At 42.9% G+C, this 22,971-nt stretch overlaps 1 protein-coding gene across 4 annotated transcripts in view; it reads right to left on the minus strand.

The window, feature by feature from the left end:
• dcun1d1 (DCN1, defective in cullin neddylation 1, domain containing 1 (S. cerevisiae)) overlaps positions 1–22,971 on the minus strand; it is a 104,010-nt gene that overhangs the window by 65,498 nt on the left and 15,541 nt on the right. Inside the window, exons 1-2 of one of the 4 annotated variants that reach the window (XM_070883431.1) lie at positions 11,868–12,356; positions 1,682–1,898 (exon numbers count right to left, since the gene is read on the minus strand). In XM_070883431.1, coding sequence (XP_070739532.1) covers positions 1,682–1,898; positions 11,868–11,870 — 220 coding nt within the window. In that variant the 5' untranslated portion in view covers positions 11,871–12,356. Of the gene's footprint in view, positions 1–1,681; positions 1,899–11,514; positions 11,818–11,867; positions 12,366–22,971 lie in introns of those variants that run through there. The other 3 variants (XM_070883433.1, XM_070883434.1, XM_070883432.1) reach the window with 3 other exon arrangements.

The raw sequence follows: 22,971 nt of genomic DNA on the forward strand, positions 1-22,971 counted from the left end.
TCACATCCTGCCAATTAGAGTACCTGCACATTATCCCTACTCTGTCTCCTCCTGCTTGTGGCAGGCTGTGGCCAACATGCCCAGGGGTTTGAAAGAGAGCCTGGGGCCTCAGGGAGGGAGAGTAGACCAGGTAGTGGACAGCGGCTTCAATGATTCTTTTCACGCATATGCAAATCGCATTGCTTTCTTCCGCGCATGCACAAATCAGCATGTTTTGCCCCCCCCACCACACACACCTGGCCAAAAACAAGATTTAGCGAGATCGAGAGTGATGCTTTATTTCACTCCGAAATCATGTCCCCTGGGGAACTATAGACCAGTTAGCCTGACATCAGTACTAGAGATAATGTTAAAATCTATTATTAGGGACATGGTAACAGGGCACTTAGAAAATCAGAGTCAACATAGTTTTTATTTTCCCATGAGGAGAGATGGAGTAGTTTAGAAGAATGAAAGGATCTCATTGAAACATAAAAATTCTTAAGGGGGCTTGACAAGGTAGATGGTGGGAGGATGTTTCCCCTGCTGGGTAGTCTAGAACTAGGGCTTACAGTCTCAGATTAAGGGGTCAGCCATTTAGGACTGAGATAAGGAGAAATCTCTTCACTCAGAATCTTTGTGAATCTTTGGAATTCTCTACCCCAGAGGGCTGTGGATGCTCAGTCGTTGAGTATATTCAAGACAAAGAGCGATAGAATTTTGGATTCTAAGGGAATCAAGAGCTATGGGGATAGTGAGGGTTGATGGAATTGAGGTAGAAGATCAGCCACAATCTCACTGGCCCAGAAATTCCGGCCTCCCCGGACCCGTACGGAGTGTGTGCGGACCAGGGAAGGCATCGCAAAAGCCAGGTTTCAGTGCACAATGCACACTTGCTGAAAACCAGCTTTTCCAATCTGTCAAGCTCCAGTCTGCCAGATCATCCGCGTATCGGGAACTAAGACGTTTGCATGGGCAAGATTGCAGTATTTACCCATATCTTACCCAGCAAATATCCTCAAAGCTCTTGCGCCTGATAAAAGCAGGCGCATAGCCTACTTTTACAGGCGCAAGAGTTTTAAAACACACTTAAAACATAAAAAATGAAATTTTAAAAACATTTTATTTTTAAAAACCCTGCCCACTACGTTAAACTTATTTTAAACCACAATTAAAAAACCTTTTTAAAAACTCGGGGGAAAAAAATGTAATTTCAATTAATTTTAATGAGAGTTGTGTTTTTTAAATTTTGGTTTTGTTTCTTTTCCCCTCAATTAATAGCAATGAGAACTCGTAGATCCAGAGTTCCCATTGCTATTAATTGAGAATACTTTACCGGATTGGTTGAGCAGTCACACGTGACTGCATCTTCTGCATCCGAACCTGGAGGACGGGAGCGCGCTTCACATCACAGGAAGAGAAGGCCTACCCACCGGAATCCCACGCTCCTCCAGGACCGCCGGGTACTTTCGTAAAAATTATCCAGTCGGAGGAGTTCATCCGAAAGAAGCCTCCGACTGAAATTTCAGAGCCATTGAATGGTGGAGCAGGCTCAAAGGGCCGAACGGCCGCCTTCTGCTCCTATTTCTTATGTTCTTATATTACAGGTCAAAGCTGTTCGTAGAAGCTTTGAAAGAACCAAGCCCTACATTTTAATAAACTTAATTTATGCTAAACAAGTAAGTACAAAAACTGCACTTACCTCGGTATCTATGGTATAGCTGTTCTAATCTCTTTCTATCCAATGAACCTTTCAGACTTTCACGAACATAAAGTTCTGGATTTTGAAAAAAATTGTCTGTAGCAACATCTAACTTCCAGTCATTCTGCGATAAACAACATACTGCAGTTTTCTCACTGGACTGTGTGAAGACCATAAACTGCCGCACTTTATCCTTCTGTGAGGACTTCAGCTTGTTCTGCACAGTAAAAAGAAACAAGTTGTTAGTTTATGCACTGATTATTTTCAGGTTTCATAACTATACAGATACTTATACACAATCAAGTTTTGTAAAACATAGCAAACACCACTGCAAAAAAAAAAAGGCTGATCCACCCAACATTAAGAGTTTTATTTTGAAAAAAAATCAGCCTTTTACATACAGATGTCCACTGTAAAAATCCTGCATAACTGATGCACTAAGCAATGTTCCCCCTAAGCTGTGCAGCCAATCAGGTGGTCCCGCGCAGCCCGCTCATCAGCTGTTCCACTGGAAAAAGATAACGTGCGGCAAATTTAAGGGACCGTGCAAACATAAAAATTAGAGGGAACAGTGGCACAGAGTACGGCTAAACATTACACATTGTCTTGTTCTTCACTAAATTTAGCATCTATCTAGTGTTAGTCATTTGTATCATATCTGTAAATTATAAGCATTTAAAAGGCTAACCATTAAAATCATACAAAAAGGATGCTAGAGTAGCTCACATACTTGTAGGTTTATCTTCCTAAAACAGCGAAACAGTGAAAGTTCAAGGGTTGCAGGTTAATTCACTTCCCGTACTGGGTTTTCTTGGTTTAAGTCAGACTTTTAAACTCAATATTGTCCAAACATTGGCTCCAATATTAGAAGTCAGAGACTAGGTTAACCAATTCAGCCTGTTCAAATCATGCCTCCAACAGCAGATCATAGATGAACACTGATAATACTGGGAAATCTTCAACTCAGACCACTGTTAACCTAGCCAGAGCAAGCAGAGTGGGGGAAATAAGCATTCAGTAATTAGCTTATTTTATTTTAAGTTTTAATTTGAGTCTAGTTTGTTTCTAAACTGAAATGTAGAAATGGAATAGAACAGTTTCCTAATGCAGCAAATCCCAACCTCTTACCACATCTATGTCAACTGGAAGAACATAGGGGTGAAAATGTCCCTATTAAAAACCCCATTAGCTCCTCCGGGGGGGGGCGCAAGACAGTTTTCGCCCGGGGGAGGGGGGCGCTATAGCCTCCGGGAAATTGCCCGGGAGGTTGTGGAGGCGGAGGCACGGCAGTGGCACACGGTTAGCACCCAGGCCGCCATGCAACTAGTGATGAAGTCATCGCCGTGCGCAGTGACCCTTTAACGCCCCATGGGGGAAATTGCACGGCAGGCCGTGAGGCTGCTGCAGGCAGATGTCAACGCCACTAGCGGCCATCCGCTCTCGGGGTGGTGATTAAAGTGGAGGACGTCAGTGTCCCAGGCCGGCATCTTTTTGTGTTAGCCGACTCTTGGGTCGGCTCGACCATAGTGGCCTGAGCGTGGTCCATGCCGCCATCATGCAGCCCGCCACTCTGTCTTGGGTGCCAGGATGTTGGCGCAGTCGCACACTGTCCTGGACAGTGGTGGCCAGAGGCCATGCAGAGTACACAGCGGCCCTCCCCTTTAATTGAAGGGGAGGGCTGCTGAAGCTACATGGAGCATCCGCATTGCACTTCCCTCAGCGCCCCGGGACCCGCCTCTACAGGAAGCGAAGCGCTGGAGATAATGCTCAGCTTCCTTTCGGGGCGGCAAGGGCAATTCCTCGTCGGGTGCTAAAAGTCCGGTCTTCGGATGGTTACCACCCCCAGACAGGGAGGGGGCAATTTCGCCCCCAGATGTTTTAGAAAACTTAAAGCACCAAATGTCATAGTGTGCCATGTGGGAAATGGCGACAGATTGTAGACGAATAGACAAACACAGCTGCTAAATGCTCAATCAGCCCCATCTGCTAAATATCAAGTGCAGGTATCAGCTACATCAGATTAAATACACAGGTTCTACACAGCAGAATCAAAGACATAGCAATTCTATGTAATATGCTAAAGAAATCCATTAAAATAACAAACGTTCAATTAGATTACACGAATGCACCTATTTTATGTTACAGAAAATAGTAGACTAACACAAAATTCTATTAATTTTTTTAAGTTTAAACACACATCTCTAGCTCCAACACTTAGGAATTGACATATTCCTTTAAAAAGGAACACTGACAACACCTACTTGTTATGCCTATACATGAGTCCAACTTTAAAATTTCTGCGAAACGATCTGCTGCTTAATGCCTGTAATGTAGATAATGGTCACAGAGATGCAAAAGTAAAAAAGGACACTGAGCCAAAGAAAGAGCGATATTAGACACGCAGACTAAAGTTTGGCAAAAGAAGTGGTTTTAAAGAGGTTGTAAAAGGAGAAGGTGGAAAGATGAAGAGGTTCAAAGAGGGTCTGTAAGGCCAGAGGAGGGTACAAAATAAGCAGTGGCGAGACCTCAGAGAATGAGACTTTTAAATGAGGCATTAGAGGACCAGAAGCCGATTTAGGTCAGCAAGGACAGGGTGATGGAAGAGCAAGACTTGGTGCAGATACGACACAGGCAATGCCAAGGCCAAAGACAATTACTTGGGACGTCCCAATGTCTCGTGGCTCATCCAAGGCCAGATGTCAAATAAGCAGTCTGACTGCAGAGAGGCAGTTGCAGGCTCAAGAGAGCTGGTGGAAAGGTAGAGCTGGGTATCTTCAGCATACACAAGGAAGCTAACTCTTCATCGGCAGATAATATTGCCAAGGAGTGGCATATAGTTAAGGAAGAGGGCCAAGGATGGAAACTTAGGGTCTCCCAAGGTTCAGGGGTGCGAAGAGAAGCCTGTACTAGAAATGCTCTAGGTACAGATGAGGTCGAAGAGCACATTAAATGAGATGAGAGAGACTCAGATGAAGATGGAGGAGGGTTAGAGAAAGAAAGGGAAGCTCTGATACTGCCTGACCCCAGTGATCTCCCTCCTGGAGTCTGGGGAGAAGTTTGGCTTAAATACCAAGAGAAAGGAGTTAAGTAGCAGAGGCAGTTGAACTGGATGAAAGTATAGTTTCTATCTTGGTAACAAAGTTGTTCAAGAGCTCATCACACTTGTTGTTAGAGGGGAGGTGGGAGCAAGTTCAAAGGCAGCAGTCAATACTGTGGCTTATCTTTATTGTCCAGGATGATCCTAGAGTAGTGGGCAGTTTTGCCAAAGAGGCCCAGTAGAACTTGAGGTAGACCAGCCAGATCTGGCAATGGATGGCTCACCTGGTTGTATCACAGATAAACTCAAGCCTGCACCCCCTTAGACAAGTTGAGCTGGAGAGTGAAATCATGGATGAGACGTCTCAGTACTAATGCAGTAAAAAAAAAAAAGGATTCTCGGAATGTGGGCGTTCTAGTAAGGCCGGCTTTTATTGCCCATCCCAAGCTGCCCAGATTAGTGGTTTGACAACTTGAGTGGCATACTAGACCATTTCAGAGGACAGTTAAGAGTCAACCATGTTGTTGTGAGACAGAAGATGATCAGGTTTCCTTCCATAAAAGGACATTAGTGAACTAGTTGAGTTTTTAATGAGAACCAGATAGCTTCATGGGCACTTTTACAGATACCAGCTTTTTATTTCAAGACTTTAAAAAAAAAACTGAATTCAAATTATCAAACTGCCATGGTGGGATTTAAACTCACGTTCTCTGTATGATTAGTCCAGGCCTCTGGATTACTGGTCCAATAACAACCATTACACTACTGTACTTGCTGAGGAAGTGCAGAGGGAGGAAAGAAGTGGCGATATCTCAGGAAAAAATTTAGGATGAGGGAAGTAGTAGAGAACAAGTAGTTTAAAGTAAAAGGCAGCAGGGTGGGAAGAAAGTGGTATTCAAAGATAGAAAACATACCAGAGTTTGGGGGGGGGGGGGGGGGGGGCGGGAAGAGAGAGGAGATCAAGGCAAGATTTGGTGATGAGTATCATGGTGATTGAAAGTATAGCCAAGCAAAGTTTTGCCATCTTTGAACCAAGTTTCAGTCCAAGCCAGGATGCCAATACATTCATCCACAATAAAGTTGTGGATAACAAGAGCCTTGTTTGAGTGTGAACGGGACATTCTGGACGGAAATCTTGAGAGGGGGGGTGATTCTTGATCCGCAGGCATAGTCCAAAAGAGCAGTGGTGGGGAACGTGAGATACAAAAACAATTGGCAAGGTTAGCCGCCAACGGATGAACTGGTCAGGAAAGTTAGCAGTAGGGAATGGGGTCGTTGGAATTGCTGATTGTAAGGAGGCGACGATAGCTGCCACGTTTGGCCCTTCGGAGAGTGCCAAGAGAGGCACACAGTGAAGACCATGAAGCCATGGGATCATTGCAGATGAGGGAGCTGGTCTCAGGAGCAGCTGTAGGATGGCATCCAATGCAATCAGTGGGGCTTAAGGAACCAGTCCCACGTAGTCCAGCAAAGGGTGATGAACAACAACTGGAAGAGAAGCAGCAGCTACAGATTCAAACAGATATCGGCAGAAATAATTCAGCAACATGAAAGCAGCATTCAGACCAGGATGGGAATCAGCAGGAACAGATCAGATATAGCCCAACAGAGTGAAAAGTCTCAGCAGAGAAGCAAACACCGAGCCTGCAAGAGCGCCCTAGGTAGTGGAAAAGAGATAATCCAGCAAAGAATACAGTCTCAGCATATAGCAGCAAAATTAAAGTTACAGTAGAGCCCAGGAGTCAACAGAGAAATGGGATTAAGTTAAGAAAGCGAATACGCAGTCCCTCGTAATCGAGGAAGACTTGCTTCCACTCTTACAAATGAGCCATTCGGTGGCTGAACAGTCCAATACGAGAGCCACATTCCCTATCATAGGTGGGACAGATAGTCATTGAGGGAAAGGGAGGGTGGGACAGATTTGCCGAACACTCTTTCCGCTGCCTGCACTTGATTTCTGCATGCTCTCGGCAATGAGATTGGAGGTGTTCAGCGCCCTCCCGGATGCACTTCCTCCACTTAGAGCGGTTTTTGGCCAGGGACTCCCAGGTGTCAGTGGAGATGTTGCATTTTATCAGGGAGGCTTTGCGGGTGTCCTTGTAACATTTCCTCTGCCCACCTTTGGCTTGTTTGCTATGAAGGAGTTCCAAGTAGAGCACTTGCTTTGGGAGTCACGTGACTGGCATGCGGACAATGTGGCCAGCCCAGCGGAGCCGATTATGTGGCCAGTGCTTCAATGCTGGGGATGTTGGCCTGGTCGAGGACGCTAATGTTGGTGCGTCTGTCCTCCCAGGAGATTTGTAGGGTCTTGCGGGGACATCGTGGTGGTATTTTTCCAGCGACTTGGTGTCTACTGTACATGGTCTATGTCTCTGAGCCATACAGGAGGGCGGGTATTACTACAGCCCTGTATATCATGAGCTTGGTGGCAGATTTGAGGGCCTGGTCTTCGAACACTCTTTTCCTCAGGCAGTCGAAGGCTGCACTGGCGCACTGGAGGTGGTGTTGAATCTCGTCATCAATGTCTGCTCTTGTTGATAATAGCTCCCGAGGTATGGGAAATGGTCCATGTTGTCCAGGGCCACACCGTGGATCTTGATGACTGGGGGGGGGGGGGGCAGTGCTGTGTGGCAAGAACAGGCTGGAGGAGGACCTTTGTCTTACGGATGTTTAGCATAAGGCCCATGCTTTTGTAAGCCTCAGTAAATACATCGACTATGTCCTGGAGTTCAGCCTCTATGTGCGCAGACGCAGGCATCGTCCGCGTACTGTAGCTCGACGACAAGAGGTTGGGGGTGGTCTTGGACATATCTACAGCAGCAGAGTAAAGCTTAAAAGCCTCACTTTTGTTAAGTAACATACATATTTATCAGAACGTGTGCAATGACCATTTAGTAGAACATTCTTTTTGTATGCAAATGAAAAAAATATTTTCACTCTTAATAAAATTTGACGTTCGATATTTTAGGCAAGGCTTAAATTATACTATTTGAAGCTTTCCCCTAAGCAGGCAAAATACTAAAAAAAAAATAGAACCTAGGTGATCTAACACAGAGTTAAACAGAAATGCTAACTACATGCACACATAATATAGCCCAACTAAATCAAACTCATGTTTACCATCTCCTCCCTCATACTTATCTTCTAATTTTCTGCGTAAATTACCAAGAAGCCACAGGTATACTGCCCATACCCCCAATGAGCATTGTGCTAACATTTCATTAGACATTTCTTAATGTGTTTTTGTGCTCCCTGTTAGAATCTAAAAATAGCTTCCTGATGCCAAAAACAGGATTGATCTCGCACATCCCAATGACATTACAGCATGTATTTCTGGACTGAAACCCAAGATGCAGTGTATCTAACAGATGGATTTAAATCTCGTGAGGTACAGAATCCACATGTACTTTTCAAAATGTTACAACTTTTTAATATAACATTGTAGTTTATCAAATATATAATTCGGAGGTAAGAAACTATAGATATAATTGCAATTGTTTAAATGAATTCAGACACAGTAGCTACTCGGGTCAAATGATCAACTAATTTCCGCTGATTGTCAAGTCCTTAACTAGCTTGTCAAGAAGTGTTAAGTTTGAATTAGAATTAGAATTTCTATAAATTGCTAAAGAAAATAGCAGATTTTAAAATCTTTGTTCCACAGTATACCAGCCAGCAAATTAACCGAAACAATAAAAAAAGAAAAGATATTTGTTGCCAAGTGCGATTAGTCTTCAAAAGTAAATTGTAGTCATTGTGCTGAGCTTTAAAAACAAAAATTAGAAAAACCTTTATGGATCAGAATTTTCTATTTAAATGTTATGCTTCAGGAGTACTATAGTTTGGAAGATTTCTATTAATCTGTTGAAAGATTCCAAAAAATTTTTTTCTTATTAAACATTATGATACACATATCATAGCTGTATAGCTATGTTGAGAAACATGATTTCTGGTTGGAAAAGGTTACAAACTCAGTCAGATCTCTCTTTCTGCATTTTCTCATTGAAAAACAATGAGATTTTCATTCAAAAGTATAACACTTCACAATATATCTAAATGTTCTGCATTAACTGCAAAATATAGCTTTAAAAAGCAAGTCTACAACGCCAAGATAGTTACTAGGATAGTAAACTAGTGTATATTTTTCAAAACCAACATACTGCAAAAAGCTTGCACACTAATGCATACTAAAACGGATTAGTTAACAAAATTTGCCGTGGCTATCCAGTAACTCCTTACTAAATAAAGAATTTCACAAAGACTCTAAGCGAGTATCAATTTTTTTCCCAATCTTAACCTCTTCAAAAAGAGATGGATTTTTTTTCCTCCTTGCCAATTTTCTTCCCTCCCCACTTCATTTGAAAGCTTGCTGCTGTACAGTTTCATGAGTACCAGGTGTTCTCCAATACCTTGTCCAGACAGCCATTATTCATATGAACCTTGACAGTGCATGCCAACACAGGGAGCATCGCAGCTGATCCCAATCCAAATATCCTTACCCAATATCCATACACATGGACTTCCAGGTTAGGTTGCTGAACAGCACTCAGGAGCAGGAACCCCAGCTCGTTCTGCCCTCTCTAACCCAGCAGCTCAAATCAACTGTAGAACCCAAACTGCAACCTAGCCGAGATCAACTAACGCAGACCAGGATAAAAACTAGGATCTTCCTGGGAAAGAGAAAAATGTTAAAAACCAATATTAACAATAAACGCTTCTTACTTGCAGACACAAGACAAAGTTGGGCCTTCTAACATTCTGCCAAGCTAGGCACAACTGATCCAAAAATAAACAACAATCTTTTTATATGTTTTAAAGATCTGACATTATGAAGTCAAAATTTGAGCTAGTCTGATCTGAGGAATTAGTTAGAATTTCTCCATTTTGTTACTAAGTTTTGAAACATGGAAAATATAAGTTCAATGGAGTGTAAAACTAGTACATTTTGGGGAAGTGCAGTGTAGACTAATGATATAAAGCAGTTTGGGTTCTACAGTTGATTTGAGCTGCTGGGTTAGAGAGGGCAAGATACGTGAGAATATTGCTTACGTATTTTACAAGTCATCAGAACTCAGTGAGAATACAACCTATAAATCACTTGCTGTTATCACAGGTATTTTAATCCCACTTTTAGCCAGTTTCAATACTACAACTTGTATATTTTTTTCATTCTCAGGATATGGTCATCGTTGACAAAGCCAGCATTTATTGCACATCCCTATTTGCCCTCGAGAAGGCAATAGTGGGCTCTCTTTACCGCTGTAATCCTTGTGGTGAAGGTACTCCTTCAATGCTGTAAGATAGGGAGTTCTAGGATTTTGACCCATGGAGGAACAGGAACATATGTCCAAGTTGAGATGGTGTGTGACTTGGAGGAGACGTTGGAGATGATGACGTTCCCATGCACCTGATCCCCTTCTTCTAGAAGGTGGAGGTTGCAGGTTTGGGAGGTGCTGCCGAAGAAGTCTTGGCAACTTGAAGTGTGTACATCTGAAGAAAGGACACACTGCAGCCATAATATGCTTATGGTGGAGGGAGTGGATGTTTAAGCTGCTGGATGGAGTACCGATCAAGTGGACTGCATTGTCCTGTAAAACATCCCAAGGTGCACTTCACAGGGAGCACACTAGCAGTAGCTATCAATGCAGACACCCGCTATTATCATATTCCGGTGACATTAACACAAGGACTGGATGATTGAGATGTCACTGAAGTGAGAGCATCTAAAAAAGGTAATTACTAAAAAATTCCATGCCCAGTATGTATGATCAGAAAAGCAATATTAAGTATTTAAACCAGGTTAACCTTGTAAAGCATTAATACTGTTATGAATGTCGTAAGTCAAAGACAAGAACAACGCAAAAATTCTAGGAACACAAGGCTTTTCTTATATTTTGGGGGTGTATCAGGAAGAGGGCAAGACTTTCTCAATCTCCTGGGTTTGGCCAGGGGGGGGGGGGGGGGGGGGAGGAAGAGAAAGAGAAACAATACAAGTCAAATGATTAAAAAAAAACTTACATTTATTCTTGTGGCTTGACAAAATTTGAAACCTTCGATTACACTACAGTTTTGTTCGTCACTCACATGTAGTCATTTTTCTCCATAAAAAAAGTACACAATTGCACGAATATAAATACAGAAGCAGAAATGAGTGGAGCAGTTACTCTTGTCCCTGCTTGTTCAGCCGTTCTCAACAAAAAAGGTTTTTTTTTTGCAAACCAAGCATTCAACTTCACTAGTCAGACCAGCCACAAAATATTAACAATGTTCAATTACGATAAAGTCCTGACTAATGAATCATACAAGAAATGAACCATAGAATAACAGTGAAAGGCAAGGTGGTATGCAAGAGCCACATAAATAAAAATGTATCCAATACAATCTCTTTAACTTAAGTAAACCAAAAATGAGCAGTCTTCCCCAGTGCTAGACCTAAAACAGCATTAATAAAAACTACATTTACGAGTGGCTGTTACAAGCGTTGACATTAAGGGCAAAGTATTAGTCCCATTAGAAAATTAGTTAGCTATTTCTATTTGGCGGATAAATATGATCGGAGTAAAACCCAAGAAACCCTCTGCAGTGACGCAGTTTAGACGAGAAAGGCACTGAAAAAAAGGAACACAGCGATTTTTTAAAAAGCACAGAAACCCTGGCACTTTAGCCGGGAGAGGAGAGCAGAGTAGATATAAACACTGAACATTGGACACCAACCCGTGAACCCGACCCTCAGCCAACAACGAAACAAACTCGTCCGCAATTCAGTTTAAAAATAAATGATGAAAAGCCAACACACATCCGTCTGATGTAGGCCTTTGAAGCAGCGGGCCTCGAGTGGCAATGGCGCCACCGACTTTGCCCCAGTGCTGGCCGAGCCGGGCGCCGCTGGAGCCAGGGGCCTGTGTCAATGGAGGGAGAGTAACCTCACCCCGGCTCCCCCAAAACCCCTGGCAATGCTCACACCGCCCAGGGGAAATCAAGCGATCCAATTCGAGAAACGTCCCGAGAACAAAACGGGTGGAAGCGGCGGGGCCCAGCCGGCCGGGTCGAACCGAGCGGCGGCGGCTGGAGGAGGGGGGGAAATGGATGTGTCGGGTCCCTGGCGCACTTCAATGTAAAAGATCATTCGATTAAAAAAACAACACTCACCATCTTCAAGCGCTCGGGCCTCTTTAAAAATAAAATAGAAAAAAAACGGACAATTAGCAGTCACCGTGGGTGACACTCATGCGCAGTGCAGCGCACTCCCCCCACACACACACGGCACACACACACACAAAAAGTTGGAGGAGCCGCTCGCTGCCTGCAGCCCGGGCAGTGCGGCCACGGGGCGGAGGCTGAGCCAAACTTCACTTGCAAAAAAACTAAACTCCTCCTCGACTTCACTCGCAGACTCCTCCACCACCGCCACCGCCGCCGCCGCCGCCAGCAGCAGCAGTAGCACTGCTACACCAACCCTCACTCTCTGCAGGAAGTATCTGCTGTGACAGGCTGTTTCAAAATTAGCTTTCTTTAAAAACACACACACACACAACTCTTTTAAAGGGGAAGAGTACAGAAATATTTGTTTTACTTTGTGTAGATCATGAGGGGAAGGGGAATTCGAGGAGGAGCATTAGGGGAGAAAAGATTGTTCTTTTTAAATTAATAGAAAATTATGCACCATCACCCCACATACACACACAGCTTCAGGCGGTAACTCGCAAAAGGAAGAAAAAGCCTAACAGTCTCCCTGCGTCAGAGGGCCGTGGGCGGGACTTTCCTTTGCTCTACGTCAGCGGATTGGCACAGAGTGGGAAATTTAAAATATTCTTATATCGACATCTCCAATTTAAAGAAATAATCTCGTCTAGTGGATTTTGCTATAGTATGTTCCTACTATATTCTGCATATTGTGTTATATGTTACAAAACCCATGGTTGTTATTCATTTCTTGTTTCTAGATTGTAGATCTACTACTATACCTCCAATCTCCTTTATGTGATGCACTAGTCATCTTTCTTTGAGTGGGAAAGTGTTATATGGCTATGAGAACATAAGAACTAGGAGCAGGAGTAGGCCATTTGGCCCCTCTAGCCGGCTCCACCATTTAATAAGATCATGGATGATCTGATCATGGACTCAGCTCCACTTCCCTGCCCGCTCCCCATAACCCTTTATTCCCTTATCGCTCAAACATCTGTCTATCTCCACCTTAAATATATTCAATGACCCAGCCTCCACAGCTCTCTGGGGCAGAGAATTCCATAGATTTACAGCCCTCTGAGAGAAGAAATTCCTCCTCATCTCAGTTTTAAATGGGCAGCCCCTTATTCTGAGGTTATGTCCCCTCGTTTAGCTTCCCCTATGATTGGAAATATCCTCTTTGCATCCATCTTGTTGAGCCCCCTCATTATCTTATATGTTTTGATAAGGTCATCGCTCATTCTTCTGAACTCCAATGAGTATAGGCCCAACCTACTCAACCTATCCTCATAAGTCAACCCCCTCATCTCTGGAATTAACCTAGTGAATCTTCGCCTAACAGCCTCCAATGCAAGTATATCCTTCCTTAAACACGAAGACTAAAACTCTACGCAGTACTCTAGGTGTGGCCTCACCAATACCATGTACAGTTTTAAAAGAACTGCTCTGCTTTTATACCCTATCTCCCTTGCAATAAAGGCCAACATTCCATTTGCCTTCCTGATTATTTGCTGTACCTGCATACTAACTTTTTGTGTTTCATGCACGAGGACCTCAGGTCCCTCTGTACTGCAGCACTTTGCAATTTTTCTCCATTTAAATTATAATTTGCTTTTCTATTTTTTCTGCCAAAGTGGATAACCTCACATTTTCCCACATTATACTCCATCTGCCAAACTTTTGCCCACTCACTTAGCCTGCCTATATCCATTTGCAGGTTTTTTTTCTGTCCTCCTCACAATTTGCTTTCCCACCCATCTTTGTATCATCAGCAAACTTGGATACATTACACGGTCCCTTCATCCAAGTCATTAATATAGGATCTATTAAAGGGGCGGATGTTAGCAAAATTGTGATCTGTTGGGCTAAGTACTGCCTACCTGCTTTTTAATAACCACGCTGTAAAATGTTCGACTGCGTCGTACCCCCCACCCCACCACTCCTTTTGCTTTTATAGCTTCAAGGCTAAAGTAAACCTTCAAACCTGCGCAGCATTGGCATAATAACTTTGAGAATATTTCTGTATGTACGGTCTTACAAATAGTTATATATTATACAAAAGCAAAATACTGCGGATGTTGGAATCTGAAATAAAAACTGAAAATACTGGAAATCTCAGCGGGTCAGGCAGCATCTGTGGAGAGAAAAACAGATAACGTTTCAGGTCGATGACCCTTCGTCAGAAAAACGTTAACTCTGCTTTTCTCGTCATAGATGCTGCCTGGCCCGCTGAGATTTCCAGCATTTTCTAGTTATATGTTATGGTGTTTGGCTGGACAATGCACTCCCTCTCTGCCTTAGCGAGAGGTGTAATGATTTGTCTTGTGAAAATACGGTATCTTAATCTGCACTTCAAGAATTACATTGAAAATTCGATTCAGCTGGGTTGCTGGTTGTTCATTAAGTTGGATCTCTTCTCTAAATAATCGCTTACATAAAAAGTCTAATTCATCTGGAGTATGATTAAGATTATGTACCCATTGCTAAAGGTCAACTGTTTCCAAAACGTTAATGTCGCAAATTAGTTTTGTTTCGGCCAGTGTGCTCCATCAAAACAGAATATATGTGTTGTGTGTCCGAACTGCATTTACCAAACTTAGCACTCGGTAAATATTCAGCTCATGACTCCGCGCAACACATGGCCTGCTGTGACCATGGAAATGTCATTTATGGAAACTTCATCTACGTCAAGTAAGTGGTCGTGTTTTAATAATGGTGGTGGAACTTTGCATAAATATTAGTATAGCTGAGGATTGGAACTGGAAGAAATTTTGTAAACCTTTGCTTCAGACGATTAAATACTTTTAGGTAAAAAGAAACTTGCATTTATATAACTCCTTTCACGACCTCAGGACGTCCCGACGTGCTTTGCAGCCATATCGTTGTGTTAATACCAAATGCTAGTGTCGGTAGCACATCAAATAATATCAATATTAGTTACTAAGATTAATTTATAAAATGCAATGACCTGACAAAGATTTCGTAGCTCCCCTCAAGACCAAATTTACAGAACTTCCAGAAATAACAGATTAGGATACAATCGCCCAAATGAATTATACTCTGATGTAAAATGTCAGCATTCATTGTTACGACGCAATTTTCAAGCCAAGAAAAGGCATTTACAGCAAATGTAACTTTATATAGTTTGATGAGACACAAATAAACAGAACCTCCATCTGCAGTAGTAAAACTGCTGAAATCATATCTGCTTTAGACAACATTGAAACAGGTGCACGCTCTACAGTGGTCATCATAGGCAGTCCCTCGGAATCGAGGAAGACTTGCTTCCACTCTTAAACTGAGTCCTTAGGTGGCTGAACAGTCCAATACGAGAACCACAGTCCCTGTCACAGGTAGGACAGATAGTTGTTGAAGGTAAGGGAGGGTGGGACAGTTTTGCCGCACGCTCTTTCTGCTGCTCTTTCAGTGGTACTCAGCATATGATCAGACCAGTTATGATCTTATTGAATGGTAGAGCAGGCTCGAGGGACTGTATGGCCTACTCCTGCTCCTATTTCTTATGTTCTTATTATTTGAATCAACTGATACCAAATTGTGGATTCAGTAATGTATGTATTTCCCAACTCTCTTAATGGCTTTTTGTAGATTCCGTCTGCATTCCCAGTAAGTGCCCAATATTATTCATTGTGCAGGAGTTCCTCGGGCTGTTTGTTTTATAGTCAAGCAATCGTAAAAAAGATAAAGCATAAATCATGACTACATTGTCAATATAGAACTTTTTTTTGTGATCTGATCGCCAACTTCGGCTACACTAGTACTTATACAAAGTATGGACCTTGTGTATAGATGCTTGAACTCATTTTGGGTGAAAATGATACTTGGATGGGTACCTTTTCGATTGTAAGGATGTCTTCGGCTCACGCCCAACAAGGAAGCGATGACTGTATTTTCTTTGCAACAATTAGGGAAACGATTAGATCTGAAGACTCAAATAAGAAGTCATAGCTTTAAGTTACTAGTTAAAAATCTCAACGGATCTTTTGTGGCACGCTGACATTGTTTCTGAGTGTCAAATTATGTAATACACAATGTGTAAGTAAACACAGCCTTAGGTCTAGCTTAATTGGTGTTTGGTGCGGAGAATTTGTTGTTTGGAGAGTGCTTGGGAATTTCAAGCTCTATGTAAACGATTAACTTTCTGTTTTCTTAAGATGTTTTGCATTTGTGGCCTCTGATGTGTGACATTTGGAGTGTGAAAAAGACACACAAGTGACAGCGTAGTTTATAATGGTTCTTAGTATGTATGCATTTACATAAACAGTACGAGGCTTTGTGGTGTTACCCTTAATTAAAGATAACATTGTAAATTGTTTGCTACCCACAGTTTATGAAATCTGTAAGATGCTATACAAATGCAAGTTGTTGACATGTATTTTTTGTCTGTGCTCCACCAGACTCGATAATTGTGAATTGGATACCCCTCCCACTTTTCAAAATGGAAGTAAAATACTAAATGTGAAATCAGACCTGGATATCAGAGTGCATTGAATCGAAGATGAATTTCGGAAACCCGTCTTCTGAGGATGTTAACATTTAGATTCTTGGGCTTTGTGAAATTGAAACCAAATATTGTTTTCTAATCTATAATATATATTATAAGATCTTGCAACTTGCAAGTATCTGTCACACACCAGATCCTACAAAAGCAAAATACTGCGGATGCTGGAATCCTGAATAAAAACAGAAAATGCTGGAAATCTCAGCAGGTCAGGCAGCATCTGTGGAGAGGAATCAGAGTTAGCGTTTCGGGTCGCCAGATCCTACACTTTGCTACAAATAGCAACCGATCATTTTTTAAATAACGAAAGCCAGCAATTAACTTGGAACCTGACCTTTACAAGATATTACAATTACTACCTGATTGACCGCAACAGCTTATAAGTAACTATAGGATCGTTAGCGCTGTGGCCTTAAAGGCACAGGCCAGTTTTGCTGCTCAACACCAGAAACATGCCCCAAACATAATACTCGTGAGCTATGAGCTCGGAAGATCCATTAATACTAGAATCAGTAACTACCATTACCAGGAGGTTAATATTCAAGTAACTGTCAAAATGAAGCAGAGCGGACTTGTTTGACTTCAGAAAACCGCATGAATCCTATTTAAATTTATAGAGGCCGCCGTCTATTAAAATAGACAAATATAACAATCGCATGACTATAATATAGAACTACATTATTAACAATCAGCACATGAACAGCAGGGTTATTCGGAACTGGTACGCAAATAGTGAAATTCAAATTATCAGTCTAGTTCTTGTTACAATCCTAACCAAAATAAAATGTATTCTGCAATTATTAAATGCACCATTATCACGGCGACAAAGCAGATAACAGATCATCCTTTATTTGAAGTTGGGCTTATAGAGTCCAGTTAAAACATTCACTTGGTAACACAATCTAATGACAAGGTCTATCTGATTTAATCACATTTCGAATCTTAATCAGGTTCCCTCCAGTAAGTTCGTAGAAATACTTCGCAATGCCTCGCACTTTTACTCGCAGAAGTGACTGTACTCCAAACTTTACTGCATATCATTAATAATCTGAAACGTTTATTTTAAGATTTTTTTAAAAATTGTAAATATAAATGTTTGTACATTACTAATTTTATACGTGACATATAAAGTAATGGCTTCCGCGTATTTTCCCTAGGTTTTATATATACTTATAATGGGTGTTTATTTTAGGGATTTGATCGAGCCAGAAAACCCGAATAGAAAGTCTCCAGACATACTAGGCATTTGTCAATACAACAAATTCGTAATTATTAGAAAATAAACAATATTGTCTTGACAGAAAAATTGGAACTCAAACTACAACTCTCTTCCAAGTGCAGTAGCATTCTGTGCCAAAATATTTCAGAATTTTATAAGAACATAAGAAATAGGAGCAGGGTATGCCACACGGCACCCCTCGAGACTGATCTGATCTTGGCCTCAACTCCACTTCCCTGCCCGTTCCCCATAACCCTGGAGTCCCTTATCGTTCAAAAACCAGCCTTGAATATACTCAGAGACTCAGCATCCACAGCCCTCTGGGCAGAGAATTCCAAAGATTCACAACCCTGAGTAAAGAAATTCCTCCTCATTTTTGTCTTAAATGGACTACCCCTTATTATGAGACTGTGCCCCCTAGTTCTAGACACTCCAGCTAGGGAAAACAACCTGTCAGCATTTACCCTGTCAATCCCCTTCAAAATCTTGTATGTTTCAATAAGATCACCTCTCATACTTCTAAACTCCAGAGAGTATAGACCCATTCTACACAATCTCTCATCCCAGGAATCAATCTAGTGAACCTTCGTTGCATCGCCTCCAAGGCAAGTATATCCTTCCTTGGATAAGGAGACCAAAACTGTGCACAGTACTCCAGATGTGATCTCACCAAGACTCTGTACAATTGTAGAAAGACTTCCTTACTCTTATGCTCCAACCCCCTTGCAATAAAGAACATGCCATTTGCCTTCCTTATTGCTTGCTGTACCAGCATGCTTGCTTTCTGCGTTTCTTGCACACGGACCCCCAAATCTCTCTGAACAACATTTAAAAGTTTCTCACCATTTAAAAAATATTCTGTTTTTCTAGTCTTCCTACCAAAGTGAATAACCTCACATTTCCCTACATTATACTCCATCTGCCCATTCACTTAGTCTATCTATATCCCTTTGCAGACTCTTTCTGTTCTCCTCACAGCTTACTGTCTCACCTAGCTTTGATTCATCAGCAAACTTGGATACATTATATTCAGTCACTTCATCTAGGTCATTAATATAGATTGTAAATAGCTGAGGCCCCAGCACTGATCCTTGCGGCATCCCACTAGTTACAGCCTGCCAACCTGAAAAATACCCATTTATCCCGACTCTCTGTTTTCTGTCCATTAAACAATCCTCTATACATGCAATCCCATGAACCCTTATAAAGAAAAAATGAAAGATTTTATATTTGCATTTATATAACGCCTTTCATGACCACCGGATGTCTCAAAGCGCTTTACAGCCAATGAAGTACTTTTAGCGTATAGTCACTGTTGTAATGTAATATCTTGTGTAATAACCTTTTATGGGGCACCTTATCGAATGCCTTTTGGAAATCCAAATATACTACATCCGCTGGTTCCCCTTTATCTACCCTGCTAGTTACATCTTCAAAAAAACTCTAATAAATTTATTATTATTACTGTAGCATGTTCTTCTGAACATTGCTATTATTTTTCAGATAATGAGATGAAACAGGTGTGAAAAATCCAAGAATAATTTTCTTTAATGCTGATACGTCTTATAACAAAGCATCCCCGATTTCACACAGTCTTACAGTCTCTTCACAGCGTTTGACTGCAGATTTGTTGTTATGGACATGCGTCTTCTGGGAATTGGATTAAAAGTTTCAGAACTCGTTTAAATGATGAGCAAAATCATCAGGCATATCTCCTGCATCTAGACTAAAATTCAAACTGGACTGATATGTTTCTCTCTCACGCACATAGATGAACATTTTGATTGATCAGCATAAGTATAGCTTCAACCCTAGTTAAATCCTTCATTTTTAGATGTTGAATCGCTATTTGAATAAAATTTGAACCTGTAAGGGCTCAATTTTTCCCAGTTATCTGCGTCATTTGTTTTTTAGCATGCGCCATTTTTTTTTGGAATAAATTAAAATCCCCATGTTTCCCCAAAGTTTCTGCGCCAGCGTAACTCAGTTTGTTATGGCTTTTTAAGTTATGATATTTTTGCCTCATAGGAGGCGTAACCTGATGTCTGCGCCAGGTTTTCACATTTAAGCACGTTCGGCTATACAGCAGCTTCAAAAGAAGCCCGGGGGGTGGGGGGTGGTGGCTGTGTCCGGGCGATGGAGCAGTTCTGCTGGCCGATCCTCGAGCCCGGTGAGGAGACGTTTGGTGGTGGGGTGGTACTTTAAAAAACACCAAAAATTAAAAGAATTGCATTAGACTTTGTTTCTCCATTGAATGCCTAGCTTCCCATTCTAAGCAAGCCTATTGCACATGCGCAGACCAGGGTCCATACTAGGGCGTGCACCTTGCAGAGAGAGAGGAAAGAAGGTGTGAGTGCTATGTCCTGCTGGTTTGAGCTTCTTATAAAGCTACAATTAAATTATGGGGGCAATATTAACAATGCCATACCTCATGCAAGCCTTCTGCATGATTGTGCTGTGGAGCAGAAGATTGATTAGACAATGGCCTCCGGACCTGAGGAACCTCAGACACGTAGGATGATGGGCAGAAGCCTTACCCACATTGGGTATACCGAGACAGGTGTTCATACTTTCACCTGAGTGAGGCAGACTATGTGAGAAGTCTGCGTTTCTGCAAAGAAGTTGTAACCGAGATCTGTGAGTTAATAAAAGCAGACCTGCAGCCTAGAAACGTCAAGAGGACTGCTTTGTCAGTTGAAGTAAAGGTTACAGCTGCGCTTTCATTTTATGCATCTGGATCATTCCAGGTCACAACTGGGGATGTGTGCATCATTTTTCAATCTCCAACACATATCTGCATTTGGCAGGTGACTGATGCACTACGTGCCCAGAGGAATGATTACATAAAATTCCCCATGACCACACAGGCAATGCATGACAGGGCTGTGGGCTTCTCCAGGATTGCTGGCTTCCCAAAGGTACAGGGCTGCATTGATTGTACCTACATCGTCTTGCGAGCACCTTTGGAGAATTCTGAGATGTACAGGAACAGAAAAGGCTTCTTGACGGGGGAGCGTGGGCAGGCGGTAATGTGGAAGGCCTGGCTTGGGCCTCTTCAGAGGGTGGTCTGGCGATTGGAGTGAGAGTGGCAATTGACTCCGTCAATGGTTGCGGGGTCTGGGCATGTTCCCTTACTGCAGCAGTTATCTCCAACATTCCCTCCCTCATGTGCCCCGACAGCATCTCAACTACCTGTAACATTCCCTCCCTCATGTTCACCAACAGTATATCAGCTACCTGCGACAGTCCCTCCCTAATGTACCCGGACAGTGTTCCCATTTCTCATGAGAGTGTTGTTACTTCTCCCGACAGTCCCGATACCTCATCACAGATGTCCAGGAGTGATCGCATAAGATCAATGCTCTCCCCACTCATTGCCATCATCTGAACCATGTTACATCCTGTACCTCAGGAGAGCGCTATCGAGCTCTCCTTCCCCTCCTCACCCTGGTTGTGGCTCGCTGCATCTCACTGGAACCCGCAGCCTCGGACTGTGCGAAACCATGGAATGTCCCAACACTTGTACCAATCAGGAAAGGGGCTGGCACCTCAATGGATGGCACCAGCACCTCCTCCAGAGTGAGTACAACAGTGGGGGCTTCATTCTCCCCCTCCCCCTGCCCCTTCCCCTCCCCCTCCCCCCCCATGCTCTTGGTCTGGAAGGTCGGATTGGAAGATGTTCTCCTCTTCAGGCTCGTCCGCGTCTGTATCTTCTTCTGCATCGGCTTCAGCCTCGTCAGGGTTGGCCTCAAGTTCTGCAAAATATAACTGAACAGACAAATGGTTAGCAGCAGAGGAAGGGGCAGGGTAGGTGGCATGAGTAGGCACATACAGCGCAGGCAGCAGGCTCATTTGAAGGACCACGATGAATGATAGCACATTGCATCAACCGAAGCGTAGCTGGTGGAGACATCCCCATGAACCGAAGCATGGCTCACCCGCGCAGTACTTAACATTTAGCAAAGCCAGCCTGTGGAATTTTCAGGACTTACCCTCTCCCTGGAGTGTGGGCCCAGCTTGTGCAGTGGTGGTTGCTCTTCTCCAGGCAGGACCCATCAAAGCAGCGAACCTGTATTCCAAGGGTGTCAGTGGGTGCAGATTAGCCGAGCCTCCTCCGATTCGAGTTCTATCCAGTTTGTTGTGTGCCACCTTCCTCTGCAAAGATTAAAATATAACTTTTTAGAGAGGGTGTCTTTCTGCTGGGTAGAACATACAGTTGGTCACATTTACAATTTGAATTCCAGTGAATAAATGAAAATATTACTTACACTAACTACTTGACTAAGATCCTGCCAGTTCTTTTTGCACTGGCCTCCGGACCTCGGAGTGGTCACCATTGCACAGTAATTTTGTGCAAGTTGGTTCCAGCGTTTATTCATTTCTTTTGGTGAAACTTTTATGCGACCCCTGCTGGTGTCCAGCTTGTGTCATCTGGCCTCAATTACAGTAACTAGTGGCTCCATTTCATCCTGTGAGAAATTATTGGCCCTTGAGCCACATTGCATATTGCAGCTCTGATTTTTCCACTGAGAATTAAAGTTCTCATACACAACTGGCTCTTTAAAAAGGGCTGAATGCAGACTGGGGGGTGTACTGGGCACGCGCGCCCATAGCAGTCACATAAACAACTTCATTTTTTTCCCGCGCATGCGCAGAAGGGGGGGGAGCATCCTTTTCTCGGCGCAGACATTGGGCTCCACCCCCTGAAGCTAAGTGGTTGGCTGATAGACTGGTAAGTATAACTCTCTTTTAGACTGACTTTTAGATTGGTTTAATTGGCAGCGAACTACCAAGTAGCTGTTTGGTGTTCAAGTAAATTTTAGTAAGTAAATTAATTTAAGGGTTAAGTCATGGCAGGAGAGCTCGGACCCGTGCCATGCTCCTCCTGTGCTATGTGGGAAATCAGGGACACTTCCTGTGTCCCTGACTACTATGTGTGCGGGAAGTGTGTCCAGCTGCAGTTCCTGACAGACCGCATGACGGCACTGGAGCTGCGGATGGGTTCACTCAGGAGCATGCGCGATGCTGAAAATGTTGTGGATAGCACATTTAGTGAGTTTGTCACACTGCAGGTAAGGGTTAGGACAGATAGTGAATGGGTCACCAAGAGACAAGGCAAGAGCAGGAAGGTAGTGCAGGAGTCCCCTGCGGTCATCTCCCTCCAAAACAGATATACCATTTTGGATACTGTTGGGGGAGATGACTTACCAGGGGAAGGCAGCAGCAGCCAGGTTCATGGCACCATGGGTGGCTCTGCTGCACAGAAGGGCGGGAAAAAGAGTGGGAGAGCTATAGTGATAGGGGACTCTATTGTAAGGGGAATAGATAGG

Source organism: Pristiophorus japonicus, chromosome 6 (assembly GCF_044704955.1).
Source record: "Pristiophorus japonicus isolate sPriJap1 chromosome 6, sPriJap1.hap1, whole genome shotgun sequence".
In the NCBI taxonomy this organism is placed as follows: domain Eukaryota; kingdom Metazoa; phylum Chordata; class Chondrichthyes; family Pristiophoridae; genus Pristiophorus; species Pristiophorus japonicus.